This window comes from Physeter macrocephalus, unplaced genomic scaffold (genome assembly GCF_002837175.3).
Source record: "Physeter macrocephalus isolate SW-GA unplaced genomic scaffold, ASM283717v5 random_30, whole genome shotgun sequence".
NCBI classification, from domain to species: Eukaryota; Metazoa; Chordata; class Mammalia; order Artiodactyla; family Physeteridae; genus Physeter; species Physeter macrocephalus.
Genome location: NW_021145316.1, coordinates 69585 through 92674, shown reverse-complemented (window position 1 = coordinate 92674; position 23090 = coordinate 69585). Strand labels below are relative to the sequence as shown.

Here is a 23090-nt window from a genome sequence, read left to right as displayed (position 1 = left end):
GACCGACTCGCGCCGCGTCCACCTGTCTGCCGGGCCCGGTCCAGCGCGCAGCGGGCACGACGCGCGCGCGGAGCAGCCGTGCCCGCCGCCCGGGCCCCGCGCCAGGGCGCACACGCTCCGGCCCCCCCACCCGGCCCGGGCGGGAGTTTGCACCTCTCCCTGCCCGGGTACTCGAGCCGCCGCTGCAAAGCCAACTTTGGAAAAAGTTTTTTGGGGGAGACTTTGGCTTTGAGGTGCCCAGCTCTGCGCTTTCCGACTTCGGGGGCCTTTCCAGAAAATGTTGCAAAAAACCTAAGCCGGCGGGCAGAGGAAAACGCCTTTAGCCGGCGAGCGAAGACGAACCATCGACTGCCGTGTTCTTTTTCCTCGTTGAGGTTGGAGTCCCCTGGGCGCCCCCACACGGCTAGACGCCTCGGCTGGTTCGCGACGCAGCCCCCCGGCCGTGGATGCTCGCTCGGGCTCGGGATCCGCCCAGGTAGCGGCCTCGGACCCTGGTCCGGCGCCCAGGTCCTCCCCAACCCCCCAACGACGGAGCCCGGGCTGGGGGCGGCGGCGCCCGGGGGCCATGCGGGTGAGCCGCGGCGGCGGCTGCAGCGGCCTGAGCGCCTGATCGCCGCAGACCCGAGCAGAGCCCACCTCCCTCCCCAGCCCCCGCCCCCCACCCTGGCCGCGGGGGCGGCGCGCTCGGTCCACGCGTCCGGGGCCCCGCGGGGCCGGGCCCGGAGTCGGCATGAATCGCTGCTGGGCGCTCTTCCTGTCTCTCTGCTGCTACCTGCGTCTGGTCAGCGCCGAGGTGAGTTGCGACGGCGGCTGGGGCTGCTTCGCTTCATTCATTACCCCCGACCCCTACCCCCTGATCGCCCCCTCCTTTCGCTGCAGTGAACTTTGGACCCATGCAGCCCCTGGGTCTGGCGCCGGGCGCTAGGTGACCTCCGAGGGCTGGGACGCGAGGTCCGGGGACGTGCCAGGCTCTAAGAGGAGGGGGCAGCGGTGCCTTTCTTTCCCAGGGGCGATCTCAGATCCCCGAGCTTTTGGGCGTCAGGGGAAGGTGTGTGTGGTCCTGTCTCCCACCCCTCAGGAACCCGAGAATAAGCCCCCTTCTAGCCCAAGGGAGAGGGCTGGGGTGGTGCCGAGGCAGCAGGCAGCGCGTCCTCCCGAGCCCACTTCGGCTACAGCTTAGGTCCTGTCCAGGACCCGGCTTGCACGGGAGGAGCGAGCTCGCGCACCGGTGGTGGCAGCCACGCCAGTCTTCGGCGGGGGTTTCCGTCCCACCCTGGCTCCAGCTCCCGGCCGGGCTGGGTGCCCTCGGGGCCCGTGCAGGTCTTGCCCGGCCCCAGAGTGCGGTGCAGGAGCAGCCTGTGTCTTGGGCGCAGTGGGTGCCGAGAGAGGTTTTGGGCACTTGGGATTAGGGGAGGAGTGGGGGTCTTAGGGAATCCAGCCGCCAGGGCGGTGTGTGCCTGAGGTCGCGCCATACCTGCGCCCGCACCCTGCGAGAGAACGCACCTCTCTCCCCCGCTCGCAGGGCGCGGAGCGCGCCGCCTGTAAAAGCGTAGCAGAGCTGGGGTGTAAAAACGTCTGCGGGAGCTATCAGATTGTATTGAGTCCCCCGCACCCCTCCCAGCCTCACGTAGCAGTGAGTTGGCAAGTCTACCCGGAATCCAGGTGGGAAAGGGGGCGGGGCAGGGAGGAGGCGCGAGGTGCCGGGGAGAAGAGGGCAGCGGGGAGCGCGGCGTGCCTGGGTCCCGTCCCGCCTCTGCTCGGCCGCGGCCGGGAGCCCGCACCTCGCCCGCTCCCGGGGAGGGCCGGCCCCTCTCGGCCTCCAACGAGGCGCAGGAAGGAGGAGGCGGCGGCGAAGGGGTTAAGGTGAAGAGCTCCGAGGCCGCGGCCGGGCCTTGGGCCGCCGCCAGCGCAGGTTGTTTTGACCACGGAGGAGCCGTCGCCGTCTCCTTTTGTTCTCGGGGCTCCTCGAGGGCCGCCGGCCGCCCGCCCTGGGGCCCCGCCCTTCCGCGGCCACCCCCCGCGGCCAGCACCCGGGAGGGAGGACGCGGGGCTCAGCCCGGCAGCCTACAGGCCCCTCCCGACGCCCCCTCCTCTCCGCTCCCGCAGCCCCCCGGGCCGCGTCCAGCTGTTGCGAAGGGGGGCGCCGGCCGGCCCCAGCTGCCGCTTTGCCTCGCCGCGGGGTCTGGGGGCTGGGCCCGGTGCCAGGGCGTCCTGGGAACGGCGGCGTCCCCGCCGCTGCTCTCCGCAGCCCACCCCGCCCGGCCCCCCGACTCGCTCACTCACCCCACGCATGCACACTCTTGGCCGGAGGCGATGCTGCGCTCCGGCGGGCGGGCGGGCGGGTGCGCAGAGCGACGGGCACGCACTACCGCGGCCGGGTCGCGCGCCCGCCGCCGCCACGCCCGTGCACACGCGGGGCACACGCGCGCGCACCGCATACACACGTACGCACGGCCCCCGAACACGCAGCCTGAGCACACGTGCGCGCACACCTACGCACGCACATAGGCACGCACGGCCCCTATTACCCCCAAACACCAGGTGCCCACCCGCGCGCAACAGGTGAGCCCACCGTGGGCCTTGGAACCTAGTTATCTCTGCAGCGACCCCGTTTCCTTCCTGGGTACTATGTGGGAATGGAAACAGGGACCCTCCCGTCAGGTCCCGGCTCCGCAGCACCCACTGGATTTTGCCTGGTCAGGTCAGCTCGAAGCCCCTCAAGCATTATCCTTCTGTGATTGTTTTTTAAAACCATACTCGTGTGGCCGAAAGTGGGGGGCGCTGTGATGTCCAGAGCGTTTCTCCCTTCAAATAAGCCCTTCTTTGAACCTCCAAGACTGGATGACCCTGAATGGCTGAGGGGGTTTCCCACCCCTGACTGTTCTATCCTCTTTGGGGATCCCAGCCGGCTCTGGAGAGGCTGGGTGACAGCCGGAGAAGGCCTTCCCAGGCCTGCCCTTTCCATTTCCAGCTTCATCCAGCACCTCCTCCTCCCTTTCCAGAGCTCCAGGGGTATGTGTGTTTGGCGGGGAGGCTATGGCATGGAAGCTGGTGCCTTTCTCCTCGCTTGAATCACAGCATCATGGCCTTCAGGAACCCACAGTTCTGTAGTGCTTTGCAGTTTACGAAGCAATTTCCTGCAGAGCCTGAGTAAGCCTCAGGAGTCTCTGAGGGAGGAGATCTAAAGGGAAAACCTATTGACATGGGAGCCAGTCCAGGAGGGCTTGCTGGTGGAGGTCGCCTTGGGGTTGGCCGTGTCCTTGGCACGCTTTTACTGAGCCTCAGGTGGAGGCCTCAGCAGCCGGGAAGGAGGGATGGGGAGCTCTGAGGTGGGGCCTGGCTGAGGGTCGGCTGAGGCCCTTAAGGTCCCATCTCCATCAGCTGAGCTGGCTTCCGGGAGGGTGACTCTCCTCGTCATGTGATGTCTCTGGCCTCTGCACCCTTCTGCCGAGAAGGAGTGAAGGGGCCCGCAGACCTTCAATCGGCCAGCTTCTTTCTGGTTTGCTAATGGCCTTCGGTAGTGGGAGACTGACTTGCTGCAGGTTAGGATCAAACAGAATTTGGAGGCTCTGGTGCAGGACCTCGGAACGGTGTGTGTGTCTGTGAGAGAGAGAGGTTGATGCAGCAGGAGTGTAAAGAGGTCCTTGCCATGGGCCTCATAAGTCCCTTTCCCTCACCACCCCCCCCATTGAAATGCCCTTCTAGCACAACTGTTTTCATTTTCTGATTTATTTAGTTGTTTATTATATGTTTTTCCTCACCAGAGTATAAACTCCACTAGAGAGCTTTTGTCCTGGTCACCACTGTCTCTCCTGCTTAGAACGGTGCCTGGCCCATGGTGGATAATCTGTAAATATTTGTGGAAAGGACAGTGAATCCTTGCGGGGGCGGGGAGGGAAGGACCAGACATGTGTCTAGGGCTTGCTAAGTGCTTTATAAACGCGGCCTCATTCAGTCCTCCCGCAGGGCAGCCCGACATAGCCATGCTGCCCTCCAGCAGGCATCTTCACTTGAGTCCCCCTGCATCGCTCCCTCCCCCACCCCCATCTTGAGAGACAAGCACTTCTTTCTCTTCCATGTCTTGGTACTTGGACTGCCAAGATTAGACTGGATAGAGAGAAAGAAACGGAAGGAAAATTAGATCGCAAAGGTTCTGGGTATCTTGAGCTGGGCCTCAGTGTCTACCACCTAAAAAAAAAAAATGAGAGGGTTGGATCAGCTCAGAGTTCCCCAAGAGCAGCAGAATTAACTGGCCTTTTGAAAATGCAGATTCCTGGGCCCCACTCGGTGCTGGGAGTTGGGACCAGGGGTGGCTGGGGTCAGTGATTGCGATGCGCTGCCAGGATTGTAACGGCTGCCCTGGCCTCTCTCTTCCTGGTCTGACAGTTTTTCTGCTGGAGGGAGACGTGGGAGCCCAATGGGGGAGTGGGAGGGTCCCAGGAGCAATAAGGCAGCGAAATGCTAGGTGGGAAAGGCTGGTTCTAAATGGCTTCCGTGGTCTGCCCAGAGAAAGCTTCTTCAAAGGGCTTGGCTTTGGCATTGACTCTAAATCAGGCCTGAGACTCCCGGGCAGGCGGGCGCTCTGAGGCCTTCTCGTCTGCCAGCCACTGACAATGCCCCTGCTTGCTTGGGCCAAGCCCGTGTTGTCTCCCTCAGCTGAACGGCAGGCAGGCTGGGGAGTGTATATCTGTGTGTACGGCTGGGGCCCAGGCAGAGGGTGGGGTCCAAGCCCCTTTAATCTGCCAGCCTGGCTGGGAGCAGGTAATTCACCTGGCCTCAGCTGGCTTGTGCCCTTCCTACCTTCCGCAGCTGGCGTTAGGGGTGGGGTGGGGAGGAGGCTGTTTGCCTTGGCGCCCACAGCTGGCTGCGCCCCAGCTGCCTTCTTGCCACGCCCTCGCCCTGCCAGGAACCCCGGGCCTGAGATCTGGGGCAGCTTCATCAGGGTGCCAGGCCTCCTTTCCTGTCTCCGAGGGGGAGCTGCCCACCCTAAGGAGGCTTCTAGAACCTGTGCCCAGGAAACCCGGGCTCCGGGCTGCTCACCCTCCCACACCTCGAATAACCTCTGACCCCCAGCAGGTGCCCATGTGAGTCTCTCCCAGGGCATTGCATCCTGGAGCTGACCACAGGCTGAATTTGCCCACCTCTCAGCCACCCCCAGCCCCGGAAGGGACCCACCCACCAGCCCACACGGCCCCAGGCAAGTGCCAGTGTGGGGCTCAGGTGTCATTTCCTGTGGCCCGGCACAGGGGATAATGCAAAGCCACATACTCTCCACCTACCCACTATCATCCTCAAAAATGTCCTGCACTGCAGGCCCCGCGCATGCGTGCTGCTCGCTGCTGCCCTCAAGGAGCCACACTGAAGGAATGCATGGGGATCACAGCAGGGCTCATTAACTACCCATCTTTTGCTGGCTGCTCTGCTAGGTGCGATTCCGCCTCCCAGTAACGCCGCTGAGGTATTATTAGCCCCATTTAAAAGATAAAGAAGCGGAGGTTGTGTTAGTTTCTGCTGTATAACAAAGTGAATCAGCCACATGCATACATATATCACCATATCCCCTCCCTCTTGCATCTCCCTCCCACTCTCCCTGTCCCACCCCTCTAGGTGGTCACAAAGCAATGAGCAGATCTCCCTGTGCTATTATACTCCAATAAAGATGTTAAAAAAAAAAAGAAAGCAATTCCATTTATAACAGCACCATAAGAATAATATACTTAGTAATAAAATTAACAAAAGGAGCGTAAGGTTTATACATTGAAAAGTACAAAGCATTGTTGAAAGAAATTTTAAAATATCTAAATAAAGAGAATGACACCCACGTTCATGCGTTAGAATAGTAAATACTGTTAGGATGGCATTAATCTTCAAACTGATCTACACATTCAACTCAATCTCTATGAAAATCCCAACTGGCTTCTTTGCAGAAATTGGCAATTCAGAATTCATAGAGTTGTGCAACCATCGCCCATTATTTAATTTTAATTACACTAATATGCACCCAAATAGACATATAAGAATTTTAATAACAGCCCTATTGATAATAGCCTCAAAATGGAGACAACCCAAAAATATATCGAGTAAAACGTATAAATTGTGGAATGCTTATTTAATAGAATGTAAATGAATGAACCACTACTAAATACAGCAACCTGGATAAGTCTCACGAATATAATGTTGAACAAAGAAGCCCATTACCAAAGAGAACATAGTTCAGAATCAGACAAACCTAACAGTAATAGAAAATGGGATAGTGGTCACCCTTAAAAGGAGATGCAAGGAGAGCATCTCAGGTGCTGGGATGGTCTGTTTATTTCTCAAGGTATGTGTTTACTTTGCGAAAATTAATTAAGCTGTATACTTATGACCTCTGTACTTTAATGTGTGTATGTTACACTTCAATAAAAAGTTTCACTTAAAAAAAAAAAGAAGCTGAGGTTTTAGGTTGTTAAAAGCCTGACTCCAAGAACCCCGGTTTCCCTGGCAGCTGAAGCCCTTGCTTTGTCTACTACAGAGCTTTTCCATCTCTTCACTGTGGATGTTTGGGACCAGAGAATTCTTTATTGTGGAGGCTGTCCTGTGCATAGAAGGACGTTTAGCAGGCTCACTCGCCTCCACCTACTAGATGCCAGTAGCATTCCTCTGTTTGTAACCACCAAAAATGCCTCCAGACATGACCAGTGTCCCCCCGGGGGCCCACCCGGCCCTGATTGAGAACTGCTGCTCATGAGCCCTGCAGGGTGGGGAGCTGACGGGAGCTGAGGTTAATGCCCAGGCAGCTCCATGGCGCTGGGAGAGAGGGGCCCCCTCTGCCACTTACGAGTCGTGTAGACCTGTAGCTGTTTCCTGAATTTTTCTAAGCCTCAGCTTCCTCACCTGGAAGATGGGAATACAAAAAGCGCCAGCCTCTTGGGGTTGGTAGTTGGTACAGCATTTAACTCAGTGTCTGGCCTGTAGTTCGCGCTTCACAGAAGTTAGCTGTGGTCTTAGTGTCAAAGCCAGGGGCTCTCGGGGTGTTCTGGGCCTCCAGTGGCCAAATTACTGAAAGCACGTGCAGGAATGGCATCTCTGCTTAGAAGAAAGTGGACTCTTGAGGAGGCAGTGTGCTCGGGGGTGGTCCTCCTGGTGGAGGAGGGGGAGAATCATACAGGAGACAACTCCAGAGACAAGGGGAGAGTCCTTCATGCATCTTACCAGTATTTATCGAGCACCTACTGTGTGCTTCTCCCACCTCTCCTGTCTCTATCCTGGGCTCTTCCCCACTCAGCCTGGGAGGCTGTGGGTTTGTTTCCATGAGACGGCATCTCCTTTGCATCATAGGCTGGGTCTGGGGCATCTGCTAGGTAGGCCCGTTTGGGAGTCTCCCTACTCTGCCTTGGCCCGCAGCGGCAGCCAGCTCTCCAGGGGGCAAGGAGGTCTTGGCACGAGTGCTGTGTGCCATTTGGTCCTGGGCCTTTGGGCCCCTCTCCTGGGGGGGTTAATTAAATCATTACTCCACAAGCAGCCTGGGAGACCTGGCCGGGGACCCCACCCTGGGCTTTCCTCTGCTGCTTCTACCGCGACCCCCAGGCAGCATTAGAATTGAATCAAATGCCTTCAACCCCTTCAATTTGCAACTGAGAGCCAGGATCAGAGAGGGGCGGTGGCCAGCCTGAGTTCACGGGGAGGTTAGTCGCGGTAGAGGTGAACCCCTGCTCTTTGGACTGCCAGATCTGGGGCAGACAAAACCCTCAGGGGCAGTGGCCCGCCTTGGGCTTCACCGGGGACCGGCCAGCTGCTTTCCGTTCCGTGGGTTGGGTCCTGTGCCCGCATCTGGAGACCACCAAAGGCGTGGTCTCTCTGGGTTGGAGGAGGCAGGCCACGTGGAGGTGGGAGAGGAAAGTGAGGGGCAGCTGAGTTGACATCCCTCCCCATCTCACACACGCATCCCCTGGTTTCCCGGCTGTGCCGTCGTGGACCCCAGCTCCCAGCCAAGCTTACTGCTAGACCCCCACCCTTCTCTCCCTCATACCTCCCCACCGCCCTAGGCACCAGGCAGGCTTATAAGCTCCACGTGCGAATGAAGAAACTCAGCTCAGAGCTCTCAAGGAATTTGCTTTAAGAGCGGACATGGCCACACGCCACCCTGGCCTTCTGGCTCCAGGGCTGACTCCGGTGGCCAGGCCCGCGTGTGGTGGGACCCCTGGAGGAGGTGTTGGTAAGTGATGAGGAGGCGGAGCTTTGGGGGAGGCTAGAACCTAATCAGTCACCAGGCTCCTAACAGACCTTGCGGGGAGCACCCCCGGGACTGGCCACGAAGCAGGGAGAGGGCGGCGTTCCTTCCTCGAGGCAGCCTGTGGGAAGCCTCTCAGCACTCCAGTCTTCCGAGTGTTCGGTGCACCAGCTCGAGCAGGGGCGCCTCCCTTCTAAATCCAGGGAAACTGAGGCACAGACTCGTGTAACCCAAGGTCAGGCTACAGTAGTTAAGTCAGGTCTGCTGAAACCCTCCCCAGGGGCTCCTCCCACAAGGCGGAGCCCTCCTGTGTGTTTACGTGTGCACGTGCATGTGTCTGCACCGGCGTAGATCCTGAGCATTTTCTTTGCCCCGAGGCACAAGAAAGAGGCCCTCACCTCTTTTTCAAGACCTTTGGCATCAGCCCCTCAGGTCTCCCTGGACCATGGGGGACGGGGCCGTGACATTCCTATTAGGGTTGCTCTCATGTTATTGTAGGACCTGTGATTTCCCTGGAGGAAGCCCGGCTCCAAACGGGGCCTGTTAAAGCGCTTATTAAGTTTCAAGTGTTTTTGGCAACAGGCCAGAGGGGCTCTAAAAATAGGGTTTGGTTGGGCATGGGGCACCGGTGAGCTTTCAGGTTTCCCGGCTGTATCTGAGGATTCCCTTCCCTCCTCTTTTGAGTGAGAGACTAAATAGATAACGCTAGTACATGTGGCCTCCTGAGACCATCCAACTCTCCAAGCATCTATTAAACACCTTGTGTACCCAGGAGGCTGGGGGTACGGGCTCTGCCATCAGAAAGACTTGGATTTGAATGCAGGCTCTGCTGTTAATCGGCTGTAGGACTCCGACAAAGGATATCGCCTATTTGAGCCTCTGTTTTTACCTCTGTCAAATGGGGATAATTCGATCTCCCATGACAAATGCTGGCTGCCTTTAGCTGTCAGGCGTGGAGGGGAAGCAGAGAGAAATCAGACTGTTGGAGCCTCCAGAACCTGTGGTGTGATGCGGAGACAGATACGTACGATCAAATCTAACTTAAAGCAAGCTGAGGTTCTGCTTGGGGGTGAGGGATGCAGATCTGAGCTGCACCTTAGAGGCTTCCGCAGGTTCTGGTCCCGGGCCTTTGTGCTCCTGGCTGTCAGGCCTGGAATCTCCCCCCGACCCTGCCTGCCCCCGGCCTGGCTGGCCATTTGTCCGTGGCCAAGGGGCCCTATGGGAACTTGCCATAGGAGGGAGTGTGTGTGTTGGGGGGAAGAGGGCCACGGCTGGGGAAGCCCTTGCGCCCAGCTCACTTGGCCCCCCCGCGTCTGCCTGGCAGGGGGACCCCATTCCCGAGGAGCTCTACGAGATGCTGAGTGAGCACTCCATTCGTTCCTTCGATGACCTCCAGCGCCTGCTGCACGGAGACTCCGGAGGTGAGTTGAACCCTCGTCCCCTGCTCCGGCCCTCCGCTGAGTCCTGGGGAGCCGGGCGGGCATCCCCGCTGCCAAGGGGGCAGGGCATCCCCGCTCCCTTGGCATCCAGAGACCCAGAGGCCTGTGGCAGCCCCACAGGGCTCGGCCACACCTGTCCCGGGCAGGGCTGAGTAGGCGGACGGGTTGCTACCTGGGATGTGGGGTGTGGCGGGAGAAGCTCCCACATGTGGCTCTGGCGGGGTGCAGAGGGTGGGGTGCCGAGAGGAGCGGGCAGGGAGAAGGTACCCAGGGCATCTGCCAAATGTGCATCCGGGTGTGGACTCAGCCGGGGAGGGTGGTGCCAGTGGGGCCCTCTCCCTGCCCCTCTCTGGCCGAGGGCCCAGTCTCCAAGGTCTCCGGGGGACACCTGGCCCACACTAGTGGGCAGCATTGCCCTTGCCCAAGAGCGCGCTCAGTGCATGGGCACGTGCTTGGTGGCACACACGTGGCGGGGCTGGCGGGCTGGGTCGGGAATGTATTTATAAACGCTGCCTTCAGAGCAAATTCCATTCTATTCTAACCTCTGGCCTGTTCCCTGGAGCCCTGGTCGGCAGCCCCCCTGCACCCCCAGCTCCCCTTCCCTCTGGGGGTTTTGTCTCTTTGTCACTTTGTAATCCTTGCCCAGACTGCTATCTACGGGGGACAGCATTTCCTGCCTTTGTTTCCTCTCCCCGTTGGGCCCCTGGCTCCCTCTCAAAAGCATTCCCGGGCCCTTTCAAACCCGCCTGTGCTGGGGGCTGGCGAGGCAGGCGGGAGGGGGCCCCAGCTGGGCCCACCTATTGTTCACCAGGCCCCCCGCCCCACGTCTCCCACACCTCCCACCCCATGCCCGACTGGCCAGCCCTGGTCAACACAATGGGGCAACTTCCAAATTTAGCTTCTCTGCTGTTTCTTCCCAAGGCCCTTGGCCCTCACCCTCGGGCAGCCCCTGTGTCCCCCGGGTGGGAGTCGGTAGCTCCGAGATGAGGTTTTCAATAGCGGGCCTGTTTCAAGGCAACCGGGTGGCTATTTTTTCCTAATCAACTTAACCTTTCCACAAAGCACATCTTTTCCCCATCTCCTCCCCACCAGGGACATTCCAGAGGTGGCAGAGAGAAAGGAAGGGAGTGAGAAGGACAGACAGACGTGCTGACGCAGGAACAGTAGGCTAGACGGAAAGGCACCAGTTATAGCACAGGCTCCTCCAAACAGGACCCACCGGGAGCCTGCACGGATGAGCGGGAGCTTTGCCATGGCCAGGGCCAGTGGGCTCGCGGGCTGGGGAGACCGTGGGAGCGTGAGGTGCTGCGTGGAGGAAGCAGGAGCTTGTCCTCAACTCCCGTGGTGTATTTGCTGGCGCTTCAGCCATCAAGAGATGGAAGGGGCTGCCCACACTTCGGTGAGGAGCTCCGAGCCTTCTGCAACCCTCACTTCCCGCAGCTGCTTCCGGCCGCCATCTCTAGAGAGAGGGCTGCGTCCAAGGAGTGCCAGTGATGCTGAGATGAGGGCCACCCAGGATGGAGAAGGGAGCTGTGGTTTGTGACTTTAGGAATAAATGGACAACTTAGGGCAGAAGTGGGGCAAAAGGTTAGGGGGAGAGGGAGGAACACGGTGAAAGACTGGGGGCTGGAGAGAGACTAGGGCCGAAAAGGGGGCAGGGCAAGGGCTCTCCCAGCACCCACTCCCCGCCCCACCAGGCCTGGCTCTTCACCCCTGGCTCTGCCTTCAGCCTCCACCCCCATCCCTCTCCTTCCCTCCCTCTTCCCCGCCCAACTGGGCCATTGTCCGGGGCTCCAGAGGGGCTGTTGTCCAGGGCATGCCGGTCCCCCCTGGGGATTCTGGGAATTTCTCCATTCAGCACTTCCTATGGGAACGCTGGGTGGAGGGGCACTGGAAACTGGCCTTCGGAGCTCTGGGTCCTCACCCTGCCCTGGAGGCCAAGGAGGGTTCTCTTACAGTAGCAAAGGGGATGGGTTATTTTTAACTCCATTGACATGGGTTCTGTCCAAATATGTGGTTGAAGGGCCCGGAGTAGGGCTGATGATCCCTTGGCGATGCAGTCAGGGCCCCACCACCCTCTGAGCACCAGGGCCACCCTGGGGTTTGTCTGGAGGGGCCCCTCCTCAGAGCTGGGACCCTCGGGTTTACAGGGAGCCAGAAGGGGAGACTCTTTTCTGGAGTGGTGTGCCAGTGGGGGGATGGGGAGGGAAGCAGTCCTCCCGCCTGCCCTGGAACCCACATCAGAGTCCCCAGAGCCGTGGTCGAGCCAGCCAGCAGTTTTCAGAGTGTGTCTGACCTCCTCTTACAGATGAAGACGGGGCTGAATTGGACCTGAATTTGACCAGGTCCCATTCTGGAGGCGAGCTGGATAGCTTATCCCGCGGGAGAAGGAGCCTAGGTAAGACTGAGGGTGAGAACGGTGGCCTCTCAAAGGTGGGAGCCAGGGAAGAATTGGGGACGCAGCCAGCCCGAGGCCGGAGGGCCTGCTCCTTCGTCCTGACACCCAGGACCGAGTGGAACTGAAAGAGCACAGCCACCCTTAAATACCCTCTATCGAGGAGCTAAGTCATCATCCTCCCCTCCCCCAACACACACTGTTTTCTGAATATAGCTCGTTAAAACCTCATTGGTTCATTAGGTCAACCTTGGAGGTAGAGATTATTAACCCCATTTTATAGGGTTGAAAACTGGGGCCCAGAGAGGGTAAAAAAAGCAGCTGAGGTCACACAGCTAGCGAGCGGTGGGGCTGGGATCCTAAGCGGCTCGTCTGGCTTGAACCCAGTGCCGCTGGCAGGCTGCATGTCTCCTCTGCAGCGAAGCGCTGTGCCTGTGATAGCAGGCGTGAAGCAAAGGAGGGTGCAGGTCACTGGGTCCCACAGAAGCTTTCTTAGGGAGGCGGGTGCCCTCTCCAAGCCCCTCTTCCTCTCTGCCCACCTGCAGTCCCCAAAATTCTGTAGACCGCGGCTGGGGGGCCCGCCACATAAGAGTCGGGTGGCCTGAGTTTCACTCTTTGCTCTGTGAATTTGGGCAGCTAATTTAGCTCTCCGAGCCTCAGTTCCTCTATATGTGAACAATGACAGATGACAGTCGCCCCAGCATTGACTGTAAGCCTGCTGTAGGCCAAGTTTCACTTACTCCTTTGATCGGCAAGAACAGTATAGGAACTGTTATTTTCCCATTTCATAGGTGAGGAGACTGAGGCTTGAAAGAAGCAAAAACGTAAGAATAGATTACAGTGTAAACAGCAATGTGAGAGTGGCTACAAGATAATACACAAGTAAGGGCCACATGCCGGGCAAACTCATAAGCGTGTGAAATCATCGAATAAAATGGTTGAGGGCTGCCGGGAGGAAACTGACGTGTACCCCACGCCAGCGCTCTCGGAATGATCTCACTTGATCCTTACAGTGGTTTTGGGGTGTAGATCTCATCATCCCCATTTTTATTTATTTATTTGGCTGCATTGGGTCTTTGTTGCGGTGCGCAGACTTCTCACTGCGGTGGCTTCTCTTGAGGCAGAGCACGGGCCCTAGGCTCTCGGGCTTCAGTAGTTGTGGCGCACGGCACGTTGCTCTGTGGCATGTGGGATCCTCCCGGACCAGGGCTCGAACCCGTGTCCCCTGCGTTGGCAGGCGGATTCTTAACCACTGCGCCACCAGGGGAGTCCCTGATCATCCCCACTTTGCACGTGGGGAAACTGAGGCCTCAAGCCTGTCAGCAGCCTGCCCAAGTCCCGTGGCTGGTAACCCTCCACGCTGGGGTTGAAGGAGATGGGACAGGCCAGCGTTTCTGAGGGCGAGCAGTCCCAGAGGGGCTCCGCGCTGAGCTTTCCTGTTGGTGGGGCTTCTGGACAGGCCCACCACCCTGATGGAGGTCCCCGCCCCCTCCAGGTTCCCCGACAGTCGCTGAGCCAGCCGTGATCGCCGAGTGCAAGACACGCACCGAGGTGTTCGAGATCTCGCGGCGCCTCATAGACCGCACCAATGCCAACTTCCTGGTGTGGCCGCCCTGCGTGGAGGTGCAGCGCTGCTCCGGCTGCTGCAACAACCGCAACGTGCAGTGCCGCCCCACGCAGGTGCAGCTGCGGCCCGTTCAGGTACCCAGGCCTCGGCCAGCCCCGGGTAGGGGGCACGGGACTCGCTGACCAGGCTTCGGGGGGCGTCCAAAGGCCTTCCTGGCGGGCTCCGGGGCTCCGTCCAGAGAGGGCCGATCTCGAGAAGCTCCCTCCCGACAGGTGTGCAGAGGCCGCCCACGGGTCCGCCGAGGCCACCCGGGCTGCGGCGACCATGAGCCACAGACAGGCCCCCGGGGTGGGGCCGTATGTAAAGGATGCTGCCTCCTCCTTTACAGGGATCAGATCCCCAAATGTCCCTGGAACAGACAGGTCCACAAACATATCGGACGCTCAGAACGTTCTGGGCAGCTGTTCAACTTCCCTCCAAGATCTCCCCTATTCGGGGCTCTCAGTTTTCTTCAATCCACACAGAGAGAGGCTCAGCTAGGTGCCCCAGCATCTTTAACACCCACCCATCTCCCTTTGACAGGTCATGTCTTTAGCAAGGAGGGCAGAGAGACCCCTCCCAGGCAACAGACCCTGCAAGAGCTGGGGCAGCCCCTAGCAGAGAGTCAGAATGCTGAATCCTGTCCCCTTTCCGGAAAGATTGGGTGTACACTCTGACCCAAGGGAAATTTTAGAGTAGAGGCCGTCCTGGGGAGCTCCTGGTCTCAACACGGGGCAGGGCAGGGCCAGAGAAGTCTCAGCTGTCTTCTGATTTATGTGGAAAGGTTTCTGCCCCCCTGGGGGCAGCCTCGCCCCCACACCAGCTCAGGCTGGGCCGAGCTGCTGCTGGGCGGTGGGCACGCTTCTCCAGGGCTCGGGAGCGGCTTGGTGCTCCCTACCTACTCTTGCCGAGTGCCCTGCCTGCCTCATCACACTCTCCTCCCCGGTGGTCAGCCGCGGCCCTGCCTCGTGCCCGCCTTCCATCCCAGGCCTGGGCCCTGGGCCCAAGATTACCAATGTCACTGTCTACCCCGGCGCCCACTGTCATGGTATCTCCTGTCCCCAACACTGCCAGCTCCGTGGATGGACACCTGACAGCTGACCTCCCCCTTCCCGCCTCCCTCCTGGATAAAGCCTCCCCCCGCTTCCTTCCAGACAACCATCCCCCCGCCTCTGCTGCAGCCCCTGACCTTGGCTGGCGCTCAGGGAATGAGGACACCACAGGCCCCACGCTTAACCGGGAAATGCCTTTCTCCCTCTCTGGGGGATCTGAGGGGGGCTGCCGGAGACCAGGTCAGGAGGGCTTGTTTTGATGGAAAAGCTACGAGAAGAGCAGAGGGCAAGGTCCTGCCATTGTTTGGGCCAAAGCATCTACCCTGCTGCAATCCAGGCTTTCGAGGAAAGATCACCACAGGGGATGCTGGGTGGCAGAGCGTGCAGGCAGCTCTGTCGGCCCCTGCCTGTGTGGTCTTACGGAGGCGCCGTGGTGGTTCTGCCTTCCAGGTGAGAAAGATTGAGATTGTACGGAAGAAGCCAACCTTTAAGAAGGCCACGGTGACCTTGGAGGACCACCTGGCGTGCAAGTGTGAGACGGTGGTGGCACGGCCCGTGACCCGAAGTCCCGGGAGTTCCCAGGAGCAGCGAGGTAACCGCCCATCCAGGGTCTGCCTCTGATCGCTCAGCCCCCTTCTTCTATGGCAGCTGCCGGGGGCGCGCTGGGGGCATTGGACCTGGCATACCCCTGGTTAAGTTCACCTGAAGCTTTCCATGTCACTGACAGCAGTCCAGATTCCTCCCCTGCCTGGGAGGCCTTCTGTGAGGATGTAGCCCCCGGTTGGCCCTCTGGCCTTGTTGCCACCCAGTCCCCCTCACTTATGCCACCCCAGCCAGGTTGGCCTGTTTGAGTGCCTCAGGCCTTTCTTTGTACATGTCACTCTGGCTGAAATGCACTCCTCCTGGCTCTTCACAAGCCTAGGTCCTGCTCTTCACTTGGGTCTAAGGTCAGAAGTCACCTCCTCCGAGAGGTGTGCTGGCCGCCCCATCCAGAGCAGCCCCCATCCCAGTCTTGCTACCGTCGCCCCCTACTTTGTTTTGTGGGTGCATGAAATGGTGGGAGGAACCATGGCCTGAATGAGAGAACACCCTAAGGCATATATCGTAACCAGATATTTGACGACTTGTCCTGGGGAGGAGAAATCAAACTAATTCCTTGTAGCCTTGATGAGGGAGTTAGGACCAGTGGGGGGAAAATCACCAGAGGGAGATTTTAACTACATATATGCAAAAGCTGGTGATCAGTCAGGAGTCCAAGATGGAATTGTCTGCCTCGTGAGGTGATGAGTTCTGTGTTCCTGGAGGTATGCAAGTAAAGGCTGGGCCACAATGTAGCAGGGATGTGACAGATGGGGTTCAAACACACGGATAAGTTGGAACTGGAGTTCTGTTCTTGTCCTTAGATTTCACGAATTCACAATTTCAGGGGCAAGTTTGACTTAAAGAGTTGAAAGGGACTAAAACAATGGTCCAGTTGCCTCCTCTACATGTTATGGAGGAGGTGCCTGAGACCCAGATAAGCTGAGGTCTTGCCCAAGGTCACACAGCCAGTTCCAGGTAGGGGCATAGCTAGAATTCAGGTATCCTGAAGTTCTCTTCTTGGCTCTTCCCTCACCCTGACGACTGTCACTGGCTCTTAACTTGCCTCGTCTTTTTTTTTTTTTTTTTTTTTTTTTTTTTTTTTTTTTTTTGAAAATAAAAATTTTAGAGCTAGCTTTGATTTGGGAATTCTGCTTTTGTTTTACAAACCCAAGAGATTATTATATATGTGAAATGTTGATAAGTTGATTTTGGTTTTTTTTTTTTTTTTTTTTTTTTTTTTTTTTAAGGATTTAAAAATTTTAGAGCTAGAGATGATCTTACAAGTCAGTCCTTCAGTGTTACTAATGGGGCTGCTGGAGCACAGAGAGGTGAAGGGACTTCATGAAGGTAGCACAGCGGCAAAGTTGAGCCTGGAACCCAGGTCTTGGGACATCTGGTTTGGGGTTCTTTTGCCTGTATCTGCTGCCTTTTCTCCCTCGAGGAGAAAAGTGAGGATCAAATGAGACTCATTAAGTTAATAGGATTAGATGGGCATAAAAAAATCATGCAAGTGACTGTTTGGATTTTCAATAACTTTCTTTGGTTAGGGGACAGGACAATCTCACTGCCATTTCTTACTAACAAGCCTCCTGAAGACAGGGCCATCTCAGCCTCTTCCTCCTGTTCTAAGAGCTGAGCTGAGTCATGGATGACCTAGGAAGGCTGAGAATTTGACAGCTTCAAACTGACATGCTGTAAATTATTTGTAGAGTTAATATGGAGGATGACTGCTGTTCAGGAAAAATTATATTCTTCTTTATGTTTAGAATGGGGTTCTTTTCCCTGCCTTTGTTTCATGTGATTTTCTGAACCAGTTTCTTAGGAGGCATGTTCAACCACTCGATATGTAGGTCTTGCCATTTTAGTTTCAGCATTTTGGCCCTGGGTGACAGTTCCTGTGGCAGCTGGTGGTGTGGCACGTGTGATAGTCAGTGTCAGACCTCCTGGGCTCAAATCTCTGCCCTGTCACTTATGAGCTGAGTGATGACCTTGAGCTTGCTCAGGCTTTTCCCAGCCCAGCGTCCTGCTGACGGCCCTGTCTCTGGCCCTTCAATGGCCCTCTCGGGCAGCCTCCCTCAAGGGGGACCTGAGACCCCACTGAGTCCCTAAATTTCCTACTTGCGGCAGTGGGGTAGCTGCCTCATGCGAGCCTGTGTCTGTGAGGTGGGAAGTCAGGCGTTGGCCCCAAAGTAGCTGGGTGGGCTGGGGAGAACTCTGAAGGCTCCCAGGAAGAGGCAGGCCTTGAGCTTGGCAGAGAAAACTTTCATTGCTAGGACGTCTACCTAGGAGCCCAGGAGGAAGAGAGACATAAGTGCTAATCTTGACCAAGACTGGCAGGCACTGTGATTTACAGCAGAGTGGTTGAAAGCATGGATTCCAGGGGCAGATCCCTGCATTCAAATCCCGGACTTTCTGCCTCAGTTTCCTCATCTGTCAACTGTACAAACCTATACCTGCTGTGAGGATAAATAAGCTTAGAACTTTGACAGGTGCATGCTAGCTGGCGATTTCCATGTATTATCTCCTAAACCTAGGGGGCCAGGGCTGCTGTTCTCAGTTTTAAAGATGTGGGAATTGAGGCACAGAGAGTGTATGTGACTTGCCCCAAAGCATACAGCTAACACCTGGGAGAGCCCGGTTTGGACCCAGGTGGTCTGGCCCACCCCACTGTACTGTCTCTCGGAGTGGCTAGGCCCAGGCAGACGACAGGTACAACGGAGGGAAAGGCCCAGGTCAGCAGTGGAGGGGTGTGGTTATGCCCGAAGCCTAGGGGCTCCCCCATCCCATGACCGGAAGAGGCTGAGGTTGGTGGGAGGAAACCTCAGTAGGGGGGTCAAAGAAAGGAAAACCCCCATCCCATGACCGGAAGAGGCTGAGGTTGGTGGGAGGAAACCTCAGTAGGGGGGTCAAAGAAGGGAAAAAAGAAACAAGTGAATAAGAGCAGCTGCTATTCACTGATCACTTCTCTAAACTCAGTGGCTTAAGACAATAGTCATTTTCTATGCTCTCTCCCGTCTGTGGGTTGCCTGCGCTCAGCTGGGTGGTCCTGGTGGCATCTCTTGCAGTTGCAGTCAGTTATCTGGAGGCTGCATTAGGAGAGCTGGGCCTCTACCCCTCTCCCTGTAGTCCAGGGCCTCTCCTCCCCACGTGGCTCCCACATGTGGCAACCCCAGCAGGCGAACCAGACTTCTTATGTGACAGCACAGGGTTCCCCAAAGTGCAAAGGTGGGAGCTGCCAGGCCTTCTTAAGGCTCATGCCTGGAACTGACCAGCACCAGTCTGCCTCCTTAAATTGGTTAACGGATCCAAGTCCAGTCCAGGTACAAGGGGCGTGGAAATCAGGGTCATATCACTGGGGTAATGACAGAGAACTTGAGGCCATAGTTTATCTGCTCCCCTCTGTGTTTGCCAGCATATATTGTCAGTTATTCCTTCCACTAGTCCTATGAGGTGGGCAGTTTGTTAGCCCCATTTCACAGATGGGGAAGCAGAGGCACAGAGTGGTTCAGTAATTGTCCCTAAGGTACAGCTGGTGAGCGGTGGAGTTGGGGTTTGAACCCAGGACGTCTGGCTGGGTTCAAATCTCGACTCCCCTCCCACCCCTTCTCTCAGCCCAGAGGATATGGGGAGGTCTGTGGCGGGCCTTAGTCAAGGGGCTAGACACCCCCAGATCCCCGCCAGCGTTCATCCACCTGCTAACCAGACCCTTCTTTCTCTCAAGCAGCCAGGACGCCCCAAACTCGTGTGACCATTCGGACTGTGCGAGTCCGCCGGCCCCCCAAGGGGAAGCACCGGAAGTTCAAGCACACGCATGACAAGAAGGCGCTGAAGGAGACCCTCGGAGCCTAGGGGCATCTGCAGGAGAGTGCGGGCAGGTGAGGGCCCGGTGGGGAAACTGAGGCCCAGCGCCCTGTGTTCCTTCTCCCTGGCCTGTGGCTTTGGCTGAGGAAGGGGTGGGGGGAGAGGCATTTTCCCGTACAAAATCCAGGCTCTAAGCCTTGATCTCCTCTTCCAGTTATCAATGGAGTTTTTCCGCGGCACAGGTTGGGTGAGGGGCTTTAGGGACCCCTGCCCAGCTGTGTCTCAGTATGCCCTAAGAGAATGGGAGGCCTAGACGTCAAATCTTCCAGCCCTGAGCCCTGCTGGAAACCAGGGGCAGCTGGTTGACCCCAGCTCCCTGCCCCTGGTTGCCTGTAAGAGTGGGATAGAGCCCTAGGCTGTTTCTGATCCCCATGTCCCTCTGCTTGGCCTACAGGGTTATTTAATATGGTATTTGCTGTATTGCCCCCATGGGGTCCTTGGAGTGATAATATTGTTCCCCTCGTCCGTCTGTCTCGATGCCTGATTCGGACGGCCAATGGTGCTTCCCCCACCCCTCCACGTGTCCGTCCACCCTTCCACCAGTGGGTCTCCCCTCAGTGGCCTCCAGCATCTTGCCCAGAAGCTCAAGAAGGAAATGAAGGACCTGGACTCCATCGCTGTCTTCCTCTCCTGACCTGGAGAAAATGGGATGAAAGTGCAAGAGAGACTGATGGGGTCGCTGTCGGGGGAAAGGAGCTTCCTTCCCCAGCGCTGTGGACTGGCCTGAAACCCTGCGCGTGGGCCTGAGGACCTCTCAGCATGGCCTGCCTGGTCCCTGGACCCGCAGCCAGCTCTGACGGGAGCACCCCCAGGCAGGCCAGGGTACTCGTACTCCTGTGGCTGAGGCCATGTTGCGGAGCATAGACTGGAGAAAACCCCCTCCTGCGATGCCCAGGCCCGGTCATCCCCCCTTGGTTAGCTCTGCTCACAGTGGCTTCTTTTCATTTTATACGTTTGAATTCTTTGAGGATGCGGACTCCTCCAGGCAGGTGTGGCCAGAGCACCAGGCAGCCAAGTGCCCTCTCAGACGGGTTAGAGATGAAGTTTGCTCCGGAGGTGGATGGAGTTGGTGACCTGGGCATGCACTGCCTCCTTCCACTCCCCCTGTTCACTTTTTCCTCTGTTTCATCTCTCTACCTCCACCCTGTGTCTCCTCCTGTCCTGACCCTTCAGTCTGCGGCACCAAGGGGCTCTTGGACCCCTTATTGAGGCCACAGATAACCCCAGTCACTGCTCTGTAGGACAGAAGACCAGGGCCCAGGGCAGCAGAGGGCCTGCCTGTCGTATCCCAGCCCAGCCAAGACTGCCATGTAAGGTTGTACCGGGTGTGCACTGCACAAGGGCACTGCATGCAGGGAGCACAGGTGACACACAACCTTTGACATGACCAATTTGTATATTTATTATGACAATCTTTTGGCAGATGGAGGTAAAGTGTCTTGAGGAAAGGGATCCTTTTCCTAATTGACACAAAGGCTCTGTGTGGACTGGCTGTGCCTCTGACCCAGCCCACGACTTGGAGCGGTCAGACAGGACTGAGCCCTTAGTGGGGGGCAGGGGAGCAGCACTTGTCCCTGTGGCCTCCATTTCCCCAAGTCCTCAGCTCAAGCAGTCTCCCCTTTAGGCAGGTGTGAAAAACCCAAGAGAAAGTCTCCAAGGGCAGGGGATAGCCCTTGCTCCACCCCTGCACACGCCCCTCCTCTTAGCTCTTTTTGAGTTCCGTCTCTGGTGGCTCCTCCCAGGAAACCAGCTCTTGGGCTGGGAGTGGGGGAGAAAAGGGAAAAGATTCCCCAGGGCCCCCTAGGGGTGGGGTCTGAGCTCCCACCTCCCTTTCCACCTTCTACTGCACTTTCCCCCCTCCCCCCATCTCCTAAATCTGCTTCCTTCAGTTTGTAAAGTCGGTGATTATATTTTTGGGGGCTTTCCTTTTATTTTTTAAATGTAAAATTTATTTATATTCCGTATTTAAAGTTGTAAAAAAAAAATAACCACAAAACCAAACCAAATGAATCCGCTGGAGATCTGTCTGTTGGCACTGCATGTGACAATTACCCTTTGCGCATTGGCAGAATTTGCCGACAGCTTACGACGGGTTCCTCTCGCTCTGGGAGACTCGGGCGCAAACTCACGCGCGCTCGCACGCGCCCCCACACATTCACACACGCATGCGCGCACGCCGGCCCGCTGCTCTGAGGGAGGCCTCTGTCTGGGAGCCGGTGAGAGCCAGACAGCCCACTCTGTATGGCTTGGTCCCGCTTGCAGCTCCTGATACCTGGACCCCACGTCCCTGTGCTTGTCACTGGCAGTGACAAGAGATGGGTTTCTCCAGCCTGAGGGTCTCCACAAGGGAAACGGATCCTCAGCATCATGGGGTGGGACTGGCTGTGGGGAGGGGGTACCCAGCGTGGGGAAGGCTGGAGGAGGTCCTGGAGGGGCCGTGGGGTTTAGAAGGAACACAGCTGACAGTTGGGGCTGGGGTCTGATCTTGGCTCAGCCCTTAGCCAGCTGTGTGGCCTTGGGCAACTCATAGCCCCTCTCTGGTCAGAATACCATCTGAAACAGGAGAAGATGGCCAGGAGATCTGTGGTCTCCAAGGTCGAGCTGTGTGGTTCCGTGCTTCTCCTCATCCACGAAGACTTGGGTCTGATTCCATGAAAAAGATGCCAGATGTATTCTGGGGCTTACCTGCTGGCAGACTAGCGCTGATGGGGAAACCTAGGAGGTGGAGAATCTGACTCATCATACGGACAATCTAAAACTAAAACCATTTTGCCCCTGGAAGTAGTGAGCTCCCTGTCACTGAAAGTATGTAAGTGGCAGCTGGGTGACAAGTTGGCTGAGGTTAAACTGAATAACCTTTGGGCTCCCCGTGATTGATTGATTGGTTGATTGATAGACTCATTCATTCATTCATTCATTCACTCACCTTGATCCGCTACCATGTGTCTGTCTCTACCAGGGGCTTTTGTAGCAATTTGGTGTAAATTCACCCTGGGATTCATAGCCCTATGCTTGAGGTGGTGGTGGTGGGCAGTGCCGATCAGAGGGATTTACCTGAAAACTCCTACCCCCTCCTGCCCGACCTGTCTGTAGGACCCTCCCCATTCCCCAAACCCCCAGGGTTCTGGGTTCCAGGGCACTAGAGAAGGCTCAGGCTGGGAGGAGGAGGGGATGGAATTTAGAGGGCAGCTGGGGGGGCCAGTGCATGTGGCATCTTGGCATCTGCAAACAGCTGTGCTGTTCCATGGATGGCTGCAGGAACTTCCTGGGTGAAACAGGCAGAGCTGCCTGCATCTTTTCCTTTCCCAGACACCATCCCAGGCGGGTGCCAAACCAGGCAGCAGCAGTGTCCAGCCTGTAAGCCTCCAGGGTCCTGGTGGGCCCTCTCTGGGTTTTAGAACCACCAAGCTAAAATGGCATTCTTCCAGAATCCCTTCTGCTGGGAACAAGGCATTCCCTTCTTCATCCCTTTTTCTGCCCTGCTGGCTGTAATACAGGCATGATGTCTGGCACTTAAGCAGCCATCTTGAGCATTGAGGTGAAGGCCAAATGCTGAGATTGGTAGAGTACAGTGGAAAGGGCTGGGGTCCCCGACACCTGACTGCCTAGCTCAGGAGTTTTTACATAAGAAAGGAGGAAATGTCTGTATTTGAGCTGCTCTTATTTGGGGTTTTCTGTCCTTCGTAACCAAACCCAATCCTAAGATAGCCCCATTCACTCTGGGAAAGAGATGATGTGGCCCCCACGCTGGTCCATTTATCTTCCACAATCCTTGGGTGCTTAGCATCATGTTATGAACTCTCCTTTATTCAAGGCCCACTCAGATGTCAGATCTCATTCCCCCGCTGCCCTCCCCACCCACCCTGCCCGGCCCAGGAGCCTTCTCTGTCCCAGCCAGCAATCCTCCTCTCTCAACTAGAGCAGAACTGTAGCCGTCTTTGGA

General features: G+C 57.3%; 1 protein-coding gene across 4 annotated transcripts; it reads left to right on the top strand.

Annotated features, from left to right (window-relative positions):
- Nucleotides 1–72: 72 nt before the first annotated feature.
- PDGFB (platelet derived growth factor subunit B) lies at nucleotides 73–21153 on the top strand. 4 transcript variants are annotated; one of them, XM_055082176.1, is made up of 7 exons: nucleotides 73–793; nucleotides 9537–9633; nucleotides 11960–12049; nucleotides 13542–13747; nucleotides 15155–15296; nucleotides 19011–19161; nucleotides 19691–21153. In XM_055082176.1, exons 1-6 carry the CDS (start codon nucleotides 731–733, stop codon nucleotides 19133–19135), a joined length of 723 nt encoding a protein of 240 aa, XP_054938151.1. In that variant the 5' UTR covers nucleotides 73–730; the 3' UTR covers nucleotides 19136–19161; nucleotides 19691–21153. The 4 variants fall into 4 exon arrangements, with proteins under 4 accessions (XP_054938151.1, XP_054938152.1, XP_007110294.1 ...); XM_007110232.4 differs by having other exon boundaries at nucleotides 74–793; nucleotides 19542–21153; XM_055082178.1 differs by lacking the exon at nucleotides 73–793 and adding an exon at nucleotides 8433–8447 and having other exon boundaries at nucleotides 19542–21153.
- Nucleotides 21154–23090: the final 1937 nt, after the last annotated feature.